Source organism: Malaya genurostris, chromosome 3 (assembly GCF_030247185.1).
Source record: "Malaya genurostris strain Urasoe2022 chromosome 3, Malgen_1.1, whole genome shotgun sequence".
Lineage (NCBI taxonomy): Eukaryota > Metazoa > Arthropoda > Insecta > Diptera > Culicidae > Malaya > Malaya genurostris.
Genome location: NC_080572.1, coordinates 97,893,218 through 97,912,205, shown reverse-complemented (window position 1 = coordinate 97,912,205; position 18,988 = coordinate 97,893,218). Strand labels below are relative to the sequence as shown.

General features: G+C 38.0%; 2 protein-coding genes across 4 annotated transcripts in view; both read left to right on the top strand.

Moving 5' to 3' along the window:
* LOC131439237 (neuromodulin) overlaps window positions 1-18,988 on the top strand; it is a 296,952-nt gene that overhangs the window by 120,344 nt on the left and 157,620 nt on the right. The gene's annotated exons all lie outside the window — the stretch shown is intronic.
* Window positions 15,255-17,882, top strand: LOC131439230 (uncharacterized). Of its 3 annotated transcripts, XM_058609997.1 has the most exons (3): window positions 15,255-16,930; window positions 16,986-17,063; window positions 17,138-17,882. In XM_058609997.1, exon 1 carries the CDS (start codon window positions 15,313-15,315, stop codon window positions 16,669-16,671), a length of 1,359 nt encoding a protein of 452 aa, XP_058465980.1. In that variant the 5' UTR covers window positions 15,255-15,312; the 3' UTR covers window positions 16,672-16,930; window positions 16,986-17,063; window positions 17,138-17,882. The 3 variants fall into 3 exon arrangements, with proteins under 3 accessions (XP_058465980.1, XP_058465979.1, XP_058465978.1); XM_058609996.1 differs by having other exon boundaries at window positions 16,986-17,882; XM_058609995.1 differs by having other exon boundaries at window positions 15,255-17,063.

Here is an 18,988-nt window from a genome sequence, read left to right as displayed (position 1 = left end):
AGTTCCGTGCAACTGACAACGCTGTATTTTTTGTGAATATCAAGTATCAAACAGGAGGCGGACAGTACGGTACACTTCAATCAACTTTTTCAGTGTTCTGTACAATAAAAAAAAACCGGCATAGCATCCCGATCAGATACACATAACAAAATCATAACACAAGTATATCAACAGTTGATATGCATAACAATTTGTGTTATTTTGAGATATTTAACGAATGAAAACAGTTGAAAGGTAAAACTTCTGATAACAATATAATAACAAAATCAGTTATGATGTTTCATTTTCATTTGGAAGACTCATGATGAAGTTCATTAATTGAAAAAAATAGTTCTTCCGTAGCTTTATATCGAAATATAATGATCAGAATTTCAAAAAAACTAAAAGAAGAAATCAGATCACTAAATAAATTATTCATTTCATAATAAAAATCTTTCAACAATTTTGAATTCAAACGATGCTAAAAGTTTGCTGGGATATAGTTTTTTTCATTAATTTGCTATCTAATTTTTTACAACTATTATTATAAATTTCTGCTTTCGGACTTTTGTTGTTATATCAAAGTTACACAGAAAATAATTATAAATTTTACAAGTGACGTAGTTCTACAAACGATACAATTCATAACTATACTTAACGTGTCAAATAACGCAATGTTCCATTCGTACAGAATTTTACTGGCTTCGAGTGTAATTTGCGCGCGGCTACCAATTGCCGCTGTATGAATTTATATGTATCAATTATCCATCAAGCAGATATATGCTTCCGTGGCTCAGTCAATTAACTGGCGTGGTTTGTGATCTAATGTTTATAGGTTTAAGTCGCGCTGCCGCTACCAATCTTTTATTTTTTATTTTTTTTTTATTCAAGCCATGTAATTTTCGGATCACACAATTTTACATGTTCTTGAATATAAATTTGTGTGAATTACGACGCTCCATTTATGTGCATCTTATATGCGTAAAATCGCAAGATTTTTTTTAGCTGTGTAATAATAATTGTTATACAAACGTTCCAAAATCTGTTACGATTTGGTTCCCGCTAGAGTCTTTTTTTGTTATGATTTTAGTTTTTTTAACAGCTTACTAGCCAAAAATATTTCTAAATGTGTTACAAAATATTTCTGAAATATATTACTCCAGTTGTTATAATTCTGTTATTACCATCTGATCGGGATGTTGGGTAACGCAGCCTACTTACGTTCGATTCCCAACTATGCACAAAGGGTCAGGAAGTTTTTCAGACCCGAAGAGCGAATGACCATAAGGTTAAAACCTCTATAGTAGAAACAAAAAATAGATTGAACAGTTCAATCACTGACTTCACATTTACATTGTTAATTGAAAATACAACTAAAATTCAAATTCGGCTCTATATGTATAATACAGTAAAAACAGCAAAAATGGTTTCTTTATTCTTTTTCGATTTGTGATTATATAATAGTAAAATTGATATTTATTGAGGTTAATCACATGTAAAACGTTCTTTTATTCTAATCGGACACATTTTCATCTTACCAATCCATCCAATTCAACGAATTAAGACAGCCTATCTCACTCTGACTAACACTTTAAACCAATTAAATGAATTAGAAGGTTAAAAATGGGTATTACAACCGTAAAATTGTGACAAAAGGATGATATTGATAAACTCGTATTGAAAAGATATGAATTTCGTTCTTTGAAAATGAGAATCGGTTCGCTAAATCTTTCAGAAGAATTATTTATAAACTGTGTATCAGAAAATCGCCACTTTCACCTTTTTTTCTACTTTATCCATTCCACATTACTTGGAATGTCTCGTACTCTGTAAAGCATCATGTAGGTCAGTGATTCCCAAGTGATTCATTACACCCACCAGTTTGCTGCTGTTCACTGATGAGAAAACATAAGAGCCACTATTGTGAACTTTGCTTCGACCCTATTTCCTGCGACAGCTGCCTTAAAGCAGAAAAGTCATCGCCATGAAAAATCGCGATTTTCACTCTCCATAAACTACAGGAAAAGCGGTGCTTGCTAAACAATCGTCGGTTAAATTAGCTAGAGTTTTGTCCAGTTGAGCTTCACTGTTCACTTTGTATAAGTATGTTTATCACAACGACTCACAAATATAAGTATAATTAGAAACCGTCCCTAAAGAAGCGATGGGCACCATCGAGAAGAAGTTTTAATTAATTAATTAATGAGTCTTTTTCTATAGAACCTACCTTAATTATTATTATATGAGCTTTTATGACTTGAAAATGGTACTGTAATAGTTTTCATTGATAGCCAATCAATAATCTTGTTCCATTTTGTTTTCAGGTAAGCATCAACTGTCTCAACGAGGTTTCTACCGTACAGGATCAAAAGTTTGAACGATCTTCGACAAATTTCAATGAAACACTATTGTCTCTTCCAATAACATGCAAACCAAAATTTTAAATGAACCATATTGAAGTAAGTAAGCGAAGTTTCAAAGTTGAATTTTATTACTTCCCCGCGTTCTGCTATCAAAATTTTCCGAAAGAATGATGCACCATTTGCGAAAATGTACTAATTGGTTGCGTACGCGGGTTGGGAATTGAAACCAGATTGTGTGCTAGAAATGTATTCATCTCATATACCATCTTCCATATATTCTCCGCTACTTTCTATTTAATTCAGAGGAGCATTATCTCATCATAATTTAATAATGACCGAGATTTCGAATTAGCGTGTGAAGCCTCTACACCCCCAAATTTAAAAAAAGATCTGAAATCCATCCCAGCCGTGCTCAATGTGAGTCGGTGATTACAAAACATTTGAAATCTCAATACACACAGAAAAAATTAAGAAACTCACAGCTGACGCAAAATCGCATACGTCTCAATTCATTTGAACGTGATAGGACTGAATTTACGAATATTGACTGGAATGCTACTGCAATTAAAAGTCGCTGTACACGGGTGGCAGTGGTGTACGTAGGATAATAAGCGCCCAGAACAAAAAAATTACATGGCACTCACCATCGTAGGAGGTTTTGCGGTTTTGCGAGCAAAACAAATTTAACAATATTTTATTTGAAATAGAAAATGAAATATCAAATTGAAATATAAAAAAATCAGAGCTCAAAACTGTTTGAGAAAATGTGAAAAACAATGTCAATAATTGTTATATCACACCAGGAGCAAAATTTTCAAAAAAGACTAAAAGAAAGGAATTGAGACTAGAATAGTATTATATAAGATAGTATTATAAAGATTATCTGATTCTGATGCAGTTTATTTAATTGCTGTTTATTCGATTAGGATGCATCCTATGTATTTATTCGTTCGGGCACGTTTTTTGGCCACTAGACTTTGTTTCAGTGTCCTTTATGATTACTTACTAGCTCTAAAAGCGAAATCCTTCTCGCAGACAAATCCTTCCGACTGTGCTCTAGCTGGAATTTAATTTCTTTGTGATATCATAATCTGACAGCCCAGGCTTTGCTCCAATCGTACTCAACACCTTCAGAGGCAGTTTCCGATCCCTATTTTCACTACGATACTTGCTGAGATCCTTCCGATCGACAGTATTCCGCTTACGGGAATGTTTGAGAACGATCGATTTAGCTAATTTCAACGACTTCACGATTTGTTAACCTCACTCCGTTGTAATTTCGAAGTGGATGTCCACAAAAAATTCGTCGTTCGCGGCTTTCATCAAGTATAACATTTTTTAAACAAAATGGATCCTGACGAAATTTTATCTCGAACGTGAAGAAGATCAGTTCCAGCTTGGCCTGTTTGTAAATTATGTTCTTAACTCGTTGTACTTTCAGAATTTTTATACGGTTTATGTTCAATATTAACCGTTGTTCACCATGAACAAAAATTTCGGAATGAGAACTTCAAGCAATTGAAAAAAAACTTATAAATGCTCGAACGGAATATAGCTGATTATGAGAACTAACAATATTTATAACATTTGACCACTTAAACACAAAACAAATCTCGTGAAAAATATGCTTTACATGCTTTACATATTTGTTCTGTTTTGTGATAAGGAAGTTGTTTATTTTTTTGCAAAGTTTTAGGATGTATTTAAATAAACTTCCCGATCCTATTGTAATTATCAAAAATTTATCAAATTTACGTTTTATATTTAAGGAAAATTCACTACGAATAGTTGTGAAAATATTAAGCTTTTATATCAAACATTTGAATCGATTTTACATGATTTAACTTTTTTTTTCTTATTGACCGTTTGGCCGGACAGAAAAGTCAAAGTAGTCATAGGGTGGGGGCCGAGGGGTCCTGGCCCCTCCCGAAATCAAAAACAGATACATAATTATTTAGACGATCTCAGACATGTGTTACAGAAATAACAAGACAGTGAACGTAAAGAAATGTAATACAATAACAGTTCCAATGGAAAAGTTTAAAATGTCTGTTAAATACACCCGTAAAAAGCCCACCGAAATCTTCAGTAACATTATTTTTTATCTTTGGGACCCTCCCGAAACGAAATTCTGGGTACGGGTCTGATTTATCGAAGAAAACAGCACTCTTGACCTTAATTTTTAAACGACTTTGGTGCGATTATTTCGGTCTTGCTTTTCTTTTAGCAAGGTATTCACTTGAGTGTTTGCTTTTTTCCGGATCGTAGACATAAATCCAAGTCCCATCGCATTTCAGTTTGTCTTGATAGTTTTAAGGAACGCTTTGCGTTTAACGGGTCCTAATAAACTAACAACGAAAACAAACATTCTATCGATCAACTTCTTTCCGAACAAAATCAGCGTTTTTGGTACCAATCGAAATTTGACACGTTTGAATCCAGTTTAAAAATTGTTTCTATGTTTTGGAATGCCGCTCTAAAAAACTGTTCGAAATTTTTGACACTTCATCCAGTAATTCCGGAACAGGAAGTCAAGATCAAGATGAAATTCAGGAATCTTGTATAGTACCATAAGACCTATCATTTCAATAAATTTCGTGAAAATCGGTCTAGCGATCTCTGAGGAAAGTGAGCAAGCTAATTTTAGAACTCGTGACCACTATTTCCGGTGCTTTCGAAACCAGAAACCGGGACTCAGTATGGGCGAAGTCGGTTCGTTTGGCCATCAACTGACAAGGTCTATCGATTGGAATTGATTCGAGTCCAACAATTCAACACTCTTCATCTTGTAATTCCGGAACCGGAACTAAAACATTAACATAAAAACACTTATGATAAAATAGTCTAAAATAAAATGTTGCTAAAATCCTAAAAAAAAACTGTCACCCGTAGTTATTTTCGAAGTTTCCAATACGAAAAAATGGTGTGGACATAAGTGGAGGCCGCGAATAAGAATAAAACTGGCATGTTTCTTTCACATTTCCGAATATACATGATCGGTCGTATTAGTTGACTGTGTGAATTTTTCAACTTTTTCTGTATCGCTTTGAGAATTATAACGGTACATCTATATTAAAATACAATTTTTAACGACACACATATTATTGAATCGAATAATGAAACCGAATTTAGTAGTTAAATTCTGATTCAGGAATCAGTTCCAAAATTCAGGTTTGGAATTAAGTTCTAACATTTAACAGCAGAATCCAGATCTAAAATTCATATCCTTAATTTTCTCCCAGAATTCGGAAATTGAAAACCTAAATCAGAAGTCTAGATACAAATTCCGAACACAAATTAAAATTATTACTGATCATATTATTGATAACATGGAGAAAGAATTATGTTGATACCTTTAGGATAACTCCAGATATTCACGATAAAGTTCTACCCATTCTTCCAGATTCGTTCGGACCTAACTAATGTAAATCTTTGCTGGAATTTAATATGTGTCAAACATACCGCGTATGTAAAATCCTGCTTTTCAAATATGTCAGAATGCATTAAGGAGCAAGACTCTGTGCAAGCGTATGAGTAATGCCAACAATGTGTACGTAAAAACAAATTCCGGCGCTTCTTTTCTTGATTTTACTCAATAAATTTTGCAAATGGTTGTAAAATAAACCAATCGGTTCCTACTGCTTAAAATTGCAATTCAAGAAAAGCGAAAATCTTAGTCTAAAACTCTTCCGTTTTCCTTAAAACTGCTCGAGAAAAATTATTTCAGTTTCAGCTTACTTCCACTGACACATTTGATTAGCAACAAACACATTCCTATATGGATTTCCTCTTGCAGAAATTATTGCGATATAAAGATTTACGTACCTTCTATTAGTAATCTAGCAAAAAAGGAACCTTGAATTTAACACGCGAAAGGCAATGAATATGGAATGTAGTCGTAAAACTACACACTTAAAAAATGTTACATCTTTATAGATGCACATAAAAGGAGCGTCGCGATTTACTTACATTCACAATACAAATCATTTAAAGATAAGTCATATCATTACCTTCACAGTTGTTTTAGCTGAAACTCACATCAATACAGACGCAAAATATATGTTTACATGTTAGTAGATGTAATATTGTGCCATCACCGAAGAAATTACGGCATACTTGAATTTACGTCAAGCGTAAATTCCATTTTTTTTAAGAGTGTATTTATTTTTCCCGCAAACTGCTTTTGTAACAGAAAATATTTAGTTTTGTTTATTTTGTGTAGCACAATTTAATACAAATGCATTCAAGCAGTGTTGCTAACTTTTTTATAAGGGAATTAAAATCTACATTCATAGAATGTAGGCAATTTTCCATCAAACGTTGGTGAAAAATTGATCAAAACTGATCAGGCTTAACATTCATTTGAGAATTACTTATTGTGAAAAAAAATTGTTTGAATCTCAATCGTGCAATCCACTTTGATAAACTCGGTGCACTTCATATATGAATACACAGATCTATGGCATACGTACCAAATAAAATGTACATAATACACTAATTACCAACACAAGTTAACTTGGTTTACTCTTGATCCTTAAACATGTGTTAGATCAACTGTAAAAATGAATCATTTTTGATGCTCGAATATGTCGGTCTCAGAAGCCGTAAATTTGCACGATTTGTTCAAAGTGTGCATGCACTGCTATTCAATTCAATATTTCATTGAATGTTCACGAGTATAGCCAACACATTCTTCTAAATGCAGTAATAATACAAGTAACGTTCGTACTCGGCTATAATTCAAAACAACATGGTACTAACAAACATCATCCTAACTTTTACGCCTATGAACACAAATCGTTCAACATTTCACTTCAAACTATTAATCCTACACGTCTCTGTCAGCTCTGCGGGATACAAACCATTAACTGTTGGCTTGGCAATCTATCAAGTCCTGCAAAGTTTTAATTGCATTATTTCACGCTCCGAAACTTCGTGTTTTGCATGTCTTTACAATGTTCGTTCCGATGGCGTCCATTGAACAAGGGCGAATCCGAGACGCTTGCCAACATCAGCAACATCGGAATTCCGGAATAAAAAAGTTACAGCCACCCTAGAAAAAGTCACTTTATCGGATTAATTTTTCGATATCCCAATCAAGTAAACCGACAGTATCGTTCTTCGCACTATGTCATCCGCACCCTAAGCGAACCGTCAAAGAAAATAACATAATTAATCTCTATTCACCAGTGCAGGATAGGAATGCGAATGTGTGTGCAAGTTGATACGTCGAAGTTTGATTTGAGTAATATTCCAACTGCAAAAACAAAGCATGGTAGGAACGGCTAAGAAAATCAATCCTCTTAATTGACTTCAAAATAATTAATCCTCAAACGTGACTAGAATGAAACAATCTCTTTATTCGATATATAAGCACTCTGACTTTTCGTAACCGAATTTATTTAGCTGGTGGCAATCTAACAAACACACGATTCTTTGCGATTTATGTTGTCCTTTAGCTGTGTAGCCTAACGCAATTATGTTTGAAATATTTAGACAAGAGTTTTCATTGACCAACATAACATTGCAATTAGAGTTCATCCAACGATAGGATGTCCCAGAAAGTCTATGCACGATTTTGATGCGTCATTGTTGTTTTCAGATGACTTTTCAACAGTTTGTGTTTCATTGTTTACATTTCAATCTGTAAATCTGTTAGTCTGAAGTAGAGCTGTGCGCCGCCGCGCCACGCCGCCGCCGCCGATAATTTCGACACGCCGCCAATTTAAGAGAAAGATGATCAGCGCGCCGGTTATCACATTTTAATCGTGCCGCCGATAATATTACATCAGCCGAAAAAATGATTTTATCAATGTGGAAAATTGTTTACAGTTTTCATGAAAATTCATTGAAAATCACAGTACAGTTACTTTCCTCCTATTTATACTGAAAATCAGTACTACCGATGTCAACCGAAGCCAATGTCATTTGATTTAAAGCCTATTTTCTGTCTTTATTTAAAAGGTTTTGAGCTATTGGCACATTATCGCAACATTATCGGTCGCGACATCTGAAAATGAAAAATGGAACCAAGAAAAGGAGGGTTCTTCCGAAAAAATATATAATGTTAGGTTTTTTCCGATTAACATTTTTTTTTAGAAACCAGTGTAGTGTTGATTTCTCAGGTACTAGAATGTTTAGTGATCGAGTACCATTTATTTTGGATACTGTATTTGTTATTTCCGGGCATTTGAAAAATGGTATTGAACAAAATTTCATGATCCATTCTAAACAAACGTTAGTTTTCACACAATAGATTAAGATCAACGTTACCAACTCAAAGTAAAAACATTTTCTTCTACTTCTACTATGACTTTTCAAATGAATTTAACCGTTTTGATAAGAAATCGTTACAAATGTGAAGTAATTAAAATTTGAATTTGTTAATTTGATATTATTTTTGATATCTGAATGAATTTGAGCGCCAAATCGATTTTATGTTAATTACATACGTACGACAAAGATATACACTGAAGTCTTTTTTATGCGAATTTACGTACCGCATAAAAAAACCGCATAAAAAAAAACGCATAACTCTGAAAATTCGCATAAAAAAACCGCATAACTCTGAAACTTCGCATAAAAAAAACCGCATAACTCTAAAACTTCGCATTAAAAAAGACCGCAGAAGGGCAAACCGCATAACTCTGAAACTTCGCGTAAAAAAAACCGCATAACTCTGAAAATTCGCATAAAAAAAGTCGCTTAAAAAAAACGCATAAAAAAAGACCGCATAAAAAAAAGACCTCAGTGTACTTATTTTTTGAGTTGATAAAACGATTTTTATACATGATAATTATCAACTATGTAAAAAGCGATTTGAAAAATAATAAAACTTCATATTTCTTGCTCATAATAAAAAAAAACCCTTTGTATATGACTGAACTATTTATTTAAACAATAGTCAACCATCTCCAAATATCGCACTTATATTCATCTCAATTTCTCCTCTAATTCGATGCATTCGAAAACATTTACCATCTCCATTCACTACGTTGGCTTTAATGGATCACATAAACATTAGGATCGTTGATTGTAGGTCGACAAAACAATAAGATAGAGAAATTGTCCTGTATGAATCAATATTAAAATTTTTAATATGTTTATAATTGATTACGCCGAATCGCGCCGCCTCCGCCGCCGATGTTTTCAGGAAATAGCGTCACGCCGATTCGCCGCCGCCGCTGGTCAAAAAGACGTTTCAGCCGCCGATGTTGACAATTTTGATCGGCGCACAGCTCTAGTCTGAAGTTGTGTATATGTGTATGTATGTGTACGTGTGAAGCCACCATCAGTTCAAGGCATTACCAGTGTATGCGGGTAGGCTTCCAGCAGATCCGAATTTGATTATCAGATAGCTTTCATATAACTGCTGTTAAGAAGGCCAAAATGGATTTTGAGGACCCGGTGCCTTCCAGCAAGAACATCCGACCATATAATAAAGAATTTCGCTATACCATCTTAAACCCGCCAGATGTTTAATTTGTTAGAAGGATGCGTCTTCCTCATTTCAGACCTTCAGGGAGAAACACAAAGCTTCATCATCCAGTCATTCACTTGTAAGATACCCTGATGCACTTTCTGTCCCTCCCCAGTGTCAATATAATTGAGCATAATACAAAATAATAGCATAATATAGGGGAAGATGTTCGGTGGCCGGCACCCCACCGTAACTTTTGACAGAAAGCAGATAGCGTCTTTCCTTCAAATGGCATGTGTGTGTAATAGCAGCACGTTCTTTTTGTGCAGAATACCAAAACAAACAGACGCTTGTACTTTTTGCTGCGCTTAAAACAAATTTAAATTGCCTGAAAATCAACACAAAAGGTTTTACAAACTTTTTTTATAGTATCTGTTCTGGCACCACTGGCCAACATAATGTTGCGTCGTCATCGGTGAGATGAAGTAGCTGTCAAATGATGTGATAGTGAAAGAGAGAGGGAAAATAGATACAAACGTCAATAGATAGAACATAAAACTGTAAACAAATATGTACGTGAAAGTTGCTAGAGAGTGAATGTTGATAGCGTGGAAAATTCAACTTATATATTTAAAGGTAGAAAGGTCTGGATTGAGTTCAGATTAGAATAGATCTGTAAGTACACTGAACAAATAAACACACAGTAAAATAAACAAATAATTGTTAACAGATACAGATAATTGCCAGACGGGTTTAATTTGGAGAGTTTCCTGGATAAAAACACAAAGATAGTGTGGTTAGGAGACAAGTAAGTTGAAAACAATGAAAATAGATTAAAATGAAAACGCACAATTGTTACAAAAACAATTTACCAAATTGCAGTTCAACAATACCAAAACGAATACAACGGGAAGAGAAGGGAAAGATTCGAGCAGAGAAAACAAACAATTGTAAGTAGTAGAAGTAAGAATGAGAAATTTCGAATAATAAAGTGAATTTTATTTAGTTTGATCTGCAAATACAGAATAGCAGATTTCCGAAAATATTGTTTTCAACTGTCGTCCGAACAAAATCAAAAATTGTTTTCGGATTGTTTGGAAAATGTCTTCTTCTCTTTCCAAAAACGAGAAGTGCTTGTACTGTAGGCAAGCGGAATCCGATGATGTTGATTGGGTTCAATGCGAAAAATGTCAGCGGTGGGCTCATTTTTCTTGCGCGGGTGTTGATTCGGAAATAGTCAACATCAACTGGTCGTGTCAACGATGCAAAGCGTTGAGCGTTCCAGATACTGCACCGAAAAGGCGTGGAAAGAAATCGGTCTCTAATAGCGATGCAGGTTCCGATCGTGGAGGTAGTTCCGTCCAAGAGCCGACTGAGAAGCAGTTGGAGGAGGAACAGCTTGCGATGGAAATGGAATTCGCGAAGCAGATGGATTTACGGAAAGCGCGTCTTGAAAGACAGCAGGCATGGAACGAGTTTCGTTTGAAGCAAGAGCGGGAGATGCGCGAATTGGAGCACCAAGCACAGCGAAAAATGGAGGAGCAGCAGTTAGAGCATGAGCAGGAAATGCTGGATAGGCAAATGACGGCAGAGCGAGAATTTCTCCAGAAGCGTGATGCGATTAGGAAGCAATTTGATAACAGTGTTATGAAGGTTAAAGCACTGAAAGATCAAAGTGGTCCTGTTCGCAATTCATCGATGATTAAACCAACGAAAATGGTAAATCAATGGCTGCATGGAGATAATCGGGGTGCTCACCGCAGAATGAATGATGGCGAAGATCCAAAACGAACAGGAATGGGCCCTGTCGACGATGAAGGCGATTCTGAGTGGAATCATGAAGTTAGCGACGGTAGTGATGTGTCGGAAGTTCCCAGGAGTAGAAACAACCGTAGTAGCGTCCGCTTGAGTGAAGGAACAAACGGGTCGGGGTGCAGAGTTGGTCGAATCACGAGAGATCAGCTAGCCGCTAGAAAAGCAGTTTCTCAAAATCTTCCGAAGTTTAAGGGAGAGCCAGAAGTTTGGCCATTGTTCATTAGCAGTTTCGAATTCACCACCGCTGCTTGTGGATTTTCGAATCTGGAAAATCTGAAACGTTTGCAGGATTGCTTACAGGGTGAAGCGCTTGAGGCGGTCAGAAGTCGGCTAATTCTTCCAGATTCCGTACCAGATGTGATCGGTGATCTTCGTAATCTTTTTGGAAGACCAGAGAAGTTGTTGAAATCGTTACTGTCGAAGGTAAGAAGCGCTCCAGCTCCGAGAGCTGATCGACTGGAGACATTTTTGCATTTTGGCATCACTGTTAAGCAATTATGTGACCATCTTGAGGCAGCACGGCTTAATGATCATTTAAATAACCCAATGCTAGTACAAGAGTTGGTTGACAAATTGCCACCTAGTTACAAGCTGGATTGGGTCCGGTACAAACGAGGAAAGGTGGATAGTTCTCTGCGAATGTTTACAAATTTTATTAATGACATAGTCTCGGACGTGTCAGAGGTCACAGAGTTTTCTGCTTTGTCAATGAGCGATGCCGGACATTCTGGAAGAGGAAATCTTCGGAAGAAGGAGTTCGTGCATCTACATGATTCGGATCAGAAAAGGACTGAAGTTCGGAATGACACAGTCAGTAAGCAGTGTTGGATTTGTAAACGAACGGATCACCTCATCAAATTTTGCGAAGATTTCAAGCGGATGAATGTTGCAGAGCGGTTAAGAGAAGTCGAGCGACACCAGTTATGTAGCATTTGCTTGAATAAACATGGTAACAGTCGGTGCACATCGAAGATTCAATGCATGGTGCGGAATTGTCAGGGAAGTCATCACTCTCTGTTGCACAGAGTGGAGGAATCAGTACGGCTGCAGAAGGTTGAGTCCAACACGATCGGAAATCCGGAGAACAATGTAATTTTTCGGATGATGCCAGTGACGTTGTATGTTGGAGAGCGTCAATTCGATACAGTGGCGTTTCTGGATGAAGGGTCATCCGCAACTCTGGTAGACGACGTAGTTGCTAAGCGATTGAAAGCTAGAGGCACAGTAGAGCCGTTGATAGTCACGTGGACGGGTAATATTAATCGCTACGAAAACGATTCGATGAAGGTAGAACTAATGATGTCGGCAAAGGGATCGAAGGATAAGTATTCGTTGTTTAATACCCGAACGGTGTCTGAATTAGTGCTACCGAGACAGAACGTACGATTTGCAGAAGTGGTGAAGAGATATTCACATTTGACTGGTGTACCAGTGAAGAATTTTCCGTCGGGTAAACCGAGAATTTTCCTTGGGTTAGACAACATCCATCTTTTCGCGCCGCTAGAGTCACGTGTCGGTAAACCGAATGAACCGATTGCCGTGCGGTCAAAGATAGGCTGGACAGTCTATGGAACGGAGAACAGTGCACCGAGTGCTCATACGTACTTGAATCTACATTCAGTCGAACCGATGAGCAATCAGTATCTTCACGATATGTTACGAGAACAATACGTGCTAGATGAGACAGCTGTTACAACCTTTGCGATACCTGAGCCTGTGGAAGATAAACGGGCTCGAGAAATACTCGAATCTACTACGAAGCGTGTAGGTGACCGCTCTGAAACGGGGTTGTTGTGGCGTGAAGACGGAAGGCGATTTCCGGATAGCTACTCGATGGCAGTACGACGGATGAAAACTCTCGACCGAAAGCTAGAGAAAAGTCCAGAACTGAAGCGTAATGTGTGTCTGCAGATCGAAGACTATCAGGTCAAAGGATACACACATAAAGCGACCAAAGCAGAGCTAACCGATACTCCGAGGAATACGGTATGGTATTTGCCGCTAAATGTGGTGGTGAATCCAAGGAAGCCTGGCAAAATACGCCTCGTTTGGGACGCTGCAGCGTCAGTAAATGGGGTCTCCTTGAATTCGGAGTTACTCAAAGGTCCAGATATGTTGGTTCCCCTGCCTCGAGTAATTTGTCATTTCCGGGAACGTCCGGTCGCGTTCGGAGGTGACATACAAGAGATGTATCACCAGATACTGATCAGATCGGAAGATAAGCAAGCACAACGGTTTTTGTTTCATTCAAACGCAGAAGACTCTCCGCAGGTGTACGTCATGGATGTGGCTACATTTGGTTCCACGTGTTCCCCGTGTTCAGCTCAATACGTAAAAAACTTGAACGCAGAGCGGTTTGTCCACGAGTATCCGGCGGCGGTGGAAGCCATCGTAAAACGTCATTATGTGGACGATTATTACGACAGCGTAGACACGATCGAAGAAGCAGTGCAAAGTGCAAACGAAGTGAAGTATATTCAATCGTGCGGAGGATTTCATATTAGGAATTCGGTGTCGAACTCAGCTAACTTTCTTGAAGAGTTGGGGGAACAAATCGCTGATTCTGCCGTGCATTTCAACCGAAATAAGAGCACCGAACACGAACGTGTGTTGGGGATCACGTGGGATCCGGTTCAGGATGTTTTCTATTTTGCTTCAATATCAAAATCGGAGTACAATCAGGTTCTTCGCGGAGAAGAACACCCGACTAAGAGAGTCGTACTCAGCATTGTGATGGCACAATTCGATCCTGTAGGACTTCTCGTTCCAGTCACTATTCTGGGAAAAATGCTGGTTCAAGATCTTTGGCGAACAGGATGTGAATGGGACGAAACTATCGATGATTTATCGTTCAAGAAGTGGCTACGCTGGGCGAACATCTTGTTAGACGTAGAATCATTTAGGCTACCGCGAAGCTATTTCGGAAACGCAAGATCAGAGGAGATCGAAGACGTACAGCTTCACATCTTTGCAGATGCTAGCGAGACTGCATATGGATGCGTGGCGTATTTCCGCGCAATCGTGAGAGGCAAAGTGGTATGCTCGTTAGTGATGAGCCGAGCGAAGGTTGCTCCGTTAAAACAGCTTTCTATTCCGAGGCTAGAGCTTCAAGCAGCAGTGCTTGGAGCCAGACTATCAAAAACAGTGCAGGATAATCACAATTTTTCGATAAGCCGTGTGGTGTTTTGGATCGACGCAGAAGTTGTGTTGTCGTGGATTCGTTCTGATCAGCGCCGCTATAAGCAATTTGTAGGTTTTCGAATCGGAGAAATCCTTAGTCTAACGAAACTGACAGATTGGTACGGTATTCCAACGAGACTTAACATTGCAGATCAGATTACAAAATGGGGTAAAGATCCAGAGATACACCCAAATAGTCCGTGGGTTCGTGGACAACCGTTTTTATACAACAACGTGGAAGATTGGCCAAAAAAAAGCTTACCACCGGGAAACACCACTGAAGAACTACGCTCTCACTTGTTGTTACACGACGTGAAAGTGGCAGATGTTCTTGTGGATACCAATCGTTTCTCTAAATGGACTGTACTCGTGAGAGCGATGGCGTGCGTATTTCGATTCGCTTCAAACTGTCGGCAAAAGGTTAAAGGTCTACCGATTCACACGTTGCGAGCAACATGCAGACAGTTGAAAGTGCTGAAGCCTAGTAAAACCTCAACAGTTCGTATTCCGCTGCAACAAAGCGAATACGAGAAAGCAGAATTGTTTCTGTTCAAAATGGCACAGACCGAGAGCTACATCGATGAGTTGAAAGTGTTGACGAGGAATAAGGATCGTCGAATGAACGAGTGGTTAAAGATCGAGAAGTCTAGTCCGTTGTACAGATTGACACCATTAATCGACGAGAATGGGTTAATTCGAATGGAGGGCCGTGCCGAGAATGCTGAATTTCTATCGTTTGATCTGCGTTTTCCGGTGATTTTGCCACATGACCATAGAATCACGAGGTTGATTGTACAGCATTACCATGAAAAAAGTGGTCACGGATACCGTCAGGCGGTTAAGAACGAGCTTAAGCAGCAGTTTCATATTCCACATATCGACGCAATTGTCCGAAAGGTATCGTCATCTTGCGTATGGTGTAAGGTTCATCGTTGTCGTCCTGAAGTCCCACGGATGGCTCCACTACCGGTGCAAAGACTTACACCAAATCTACGACCGTTTAGTTATGCTGGCGTAGATTATTTAGGACCATTTGACGTGACAGTTGGACGCCGCTCGGAAAAGCGTTGGATTGCGCTGTTTACTTGCCTAGTAACTCGTGCAGTGCATTTGGAGGTGGCCTGCGGTCTAACTACACAATCGTGCTTAATGGCAATACATCGATTCATTGGACGTCGAGGTTGGCCGAGAGAGTTTTTGTCCGACAACGGAACGAATTTCCAAGGGGCAAGTAAAGAGCTTGCGAGAGCCGTTCAAGCAATAGGAGCTGACTGCGCGGACGAACTCACAAATGCAAGAACGAAATGGACTTTCAATCCGCCTTTAGCTCCTCACATGGGAGGCGTTTGGGAGCGTCTGGTTCGTTCTGTAAAGGAAGCGCTCACTGCACTAGATGACGGAAGAAAGTTAACGGATGAAATCCTGCAGACAGCGATCGTCGAAGCGGAGGACATGATCAATTCGCGTCCTCTTACATACGTATCGGAGCAGTCTAACGAGGCAGAGGCTCTTACCCCGAACCATTTCTTGCGGGGATCTTCACCAAATCAGCCATGTGTACATCTTCCCCCACCTCACCCAGCCGTAGCACTTAGGGACGCCTTTCAGCGTTCCCAGCAGTTGGCTAGTCTGATGTGGGAACGATGGATTAAAGAGTATGTGCCGTCGTTAAGTCAAAGGACCAAGTGGTTCGATGAGTCCAGAGTGCTGAAAGTCGGAGACCTGGTGTACATCGTCGAAGGCAACAACAGAAAGTGTTGGGTCCGCGGGGTAATCGAGGAGATTATACCGTCATCAGACGGCCGAATTCGACAAGCGTGGGTACGCACCAACAGTGGGCGGTACAAGCGAGCAACAGTGAAGCTGGCCGTGATGGAGATTGGTAACTCTACGCTGGATGTAACATCCGGATAGGGTTACGGGTCGGGGAATGTTCTGGCACCACTGGCCAACATAATGTTGCGTCGTCATCGGTGAGATGAAGTAGCTGTCAAATGATGTGATAGTGAAAGAGAGAGGGAAAATAGATACAAAAGTCAATAGATAGAACATAAAACTGTAAACAAATATGTACGTGAAAGTTGCTAGAGAGTGAATGTTGATAGCGTGGAAAATTCAACTTATATATTTAAAGGTAGAAAGGTCTGGATTGAGTTCAGATTAGAATAGATCTGTAAGTACACTGAACAAATAAACACACAGTAAAATAAACAAATAATTGTTAACAGATACAGATAATTGCCAGACGGGTTTAATTTGGAGAGTTTCCTGGATAAAAACACAAAGATAGTGTGGTTAGGAGACAAGTAAGTTGAAAACAATGAAAATAGATTAAAATGAAAACGCACAATTGTTACAAAAACAATTTACCAAATTGCAGTTCAACAATACCAAAACGAATACAACGGGAAGAGAAGGGAAAGATTCGAGCAGAGAAAACAAACAATTGTAAGTAGTAGAAGTAAGAATGAGAAATTTCGAATAATAAAGTGAATTTTATTTAGTTTGATCTGCAAATACAGAATAGCAGATTTCCGAAAATATTGTTTTCAACTGTCGTCCGAACAGTATCATAAATTGAAAAGTATCAATCGAAAAGGTGAGTGGATTGAATATTTATGAGGTGAAATCGATCTATTTCGTGATTTAATACCGGATGCTATCAAAATTTTCGCAACCAATGTTTTTTTTCGTCATTTTTAAAATGTCTACCGATTTCGGTTACCGGCACCCCAAGGTGTTCGGTTACCGACAGCTCATTTTTTTCGACAAATCGTCCAAATTGTCAGTGATATGAAGAGATGCCAAATCTGCAAATTTGTCTGTAAATTATCAAATCTCGTAGTTAACACGTTAACCTTTTCTTCGTCTGAAGACTTTTTACAGACTTTTGGAACTTCGATTTTTTGCAGACATTTGTCAGAATTTACAGACTTTTGAAAATTGGCGCAATCTTTTTGTTTTCGCTAGCTAAACTTATTGTTTTTACTAGCATCTCCGGCGATATGTAATACGTGGATAAATTGACAGTTTCAATACATCTGTCATAAAAGTAAGAACTTTGGTTCTTTGGTTCTGTTAGCCATGGCGACTTCAAACAAATCGTACAAATCAAAGAAAATTAGCTTGATGCACTGATTATTGCCATTGCCAATAATATAATATAATATAATATAATATAATATAATATAATATAATATAATATAATATAATATAATATAATATAATATAATATAATATAATATAATATAATATAATATAATATAATATAATATTATAATAAAATTTTTATTCCGGCCTTTTTGCATAAAAGCTTTACGTGCCGATTGGCTTACATTTTTGTTACTTAAATTTTTTTCTTTTGCTATTGGATCTCGTTGTCACCCTTTTTCCATCCAACGAGGATCGGGGGTCACTTCGTCCGCGGCTTATCTCATCATCCATTGCTTAATTCTCGGTGTTCTATGTGATTTCCGTTTTATTTTCGTTTTCCTTGTTGATCGTAGTCTTGGGCTCGTTGAGAGTTGCTGTAGATGCGCCTTGTTGTACAGTGGTCCGAAACGGGAAATTAGCGTGACAAAAATATTTTCACTATTAAATATTAGTTTTTTGTAGTTGGTGTCTCCACAAAAGTTGTTTGTAATCAAATGGCGCTCCTTTTGATGAAAAATGTTACTAGAGTGGTCCTCATTTAGATTGAAATCTGAAATCTAACTTTCTTAATTGAACTCAAAAATGACTTTGTTGTGCAATAAAGTTGTAGGAAATTTTATTTTTGATAACTTTGCTGAAAAAAACACCTCTATAGCTTTTCATTTGATTGAGTTACATCAATTTTCCCGAATAAAAGTAGGGTGGTGGCTGTTACAGGTGTACTGGGATTGGTTGGGGTTGGTGTGAAGGAAGCACCGTTGTCCTTTGGTGTAGTTGTCTCCTTGTCCAGTTTATCACGTGGCTTACCGTACTGAGCAGCTTTTTGACAATATTGACATGTGGCCATCTGATTGTCATAGGTAACAAGTGATTTGCACGGAATTCTTGTATCTTGACCGAAAATCACATAAGAAGGTATAGGCTTCTTCAAGTGTATGCATAATAAACGTACGCCATTTAGAATACCGGGGAAAAAATTCTTACATTTTTCTTTTTCCATAGAGAGAATCTCTTCGTATTGGGACATAGTTTTGCGAATATATGAATCGGTGACGCTTGAGGGAAGATCATGCGCACG

Bases quoted from the DNA above. Each gene is read 5' to 3' on its own strand.
- LOC131439230 (XM_058609997.1), top strand. From the start codon at position 15,313: ATGGCACAGACCGAGAGCTACATCGATGAGTTGAAAGTGTTGACGAGG.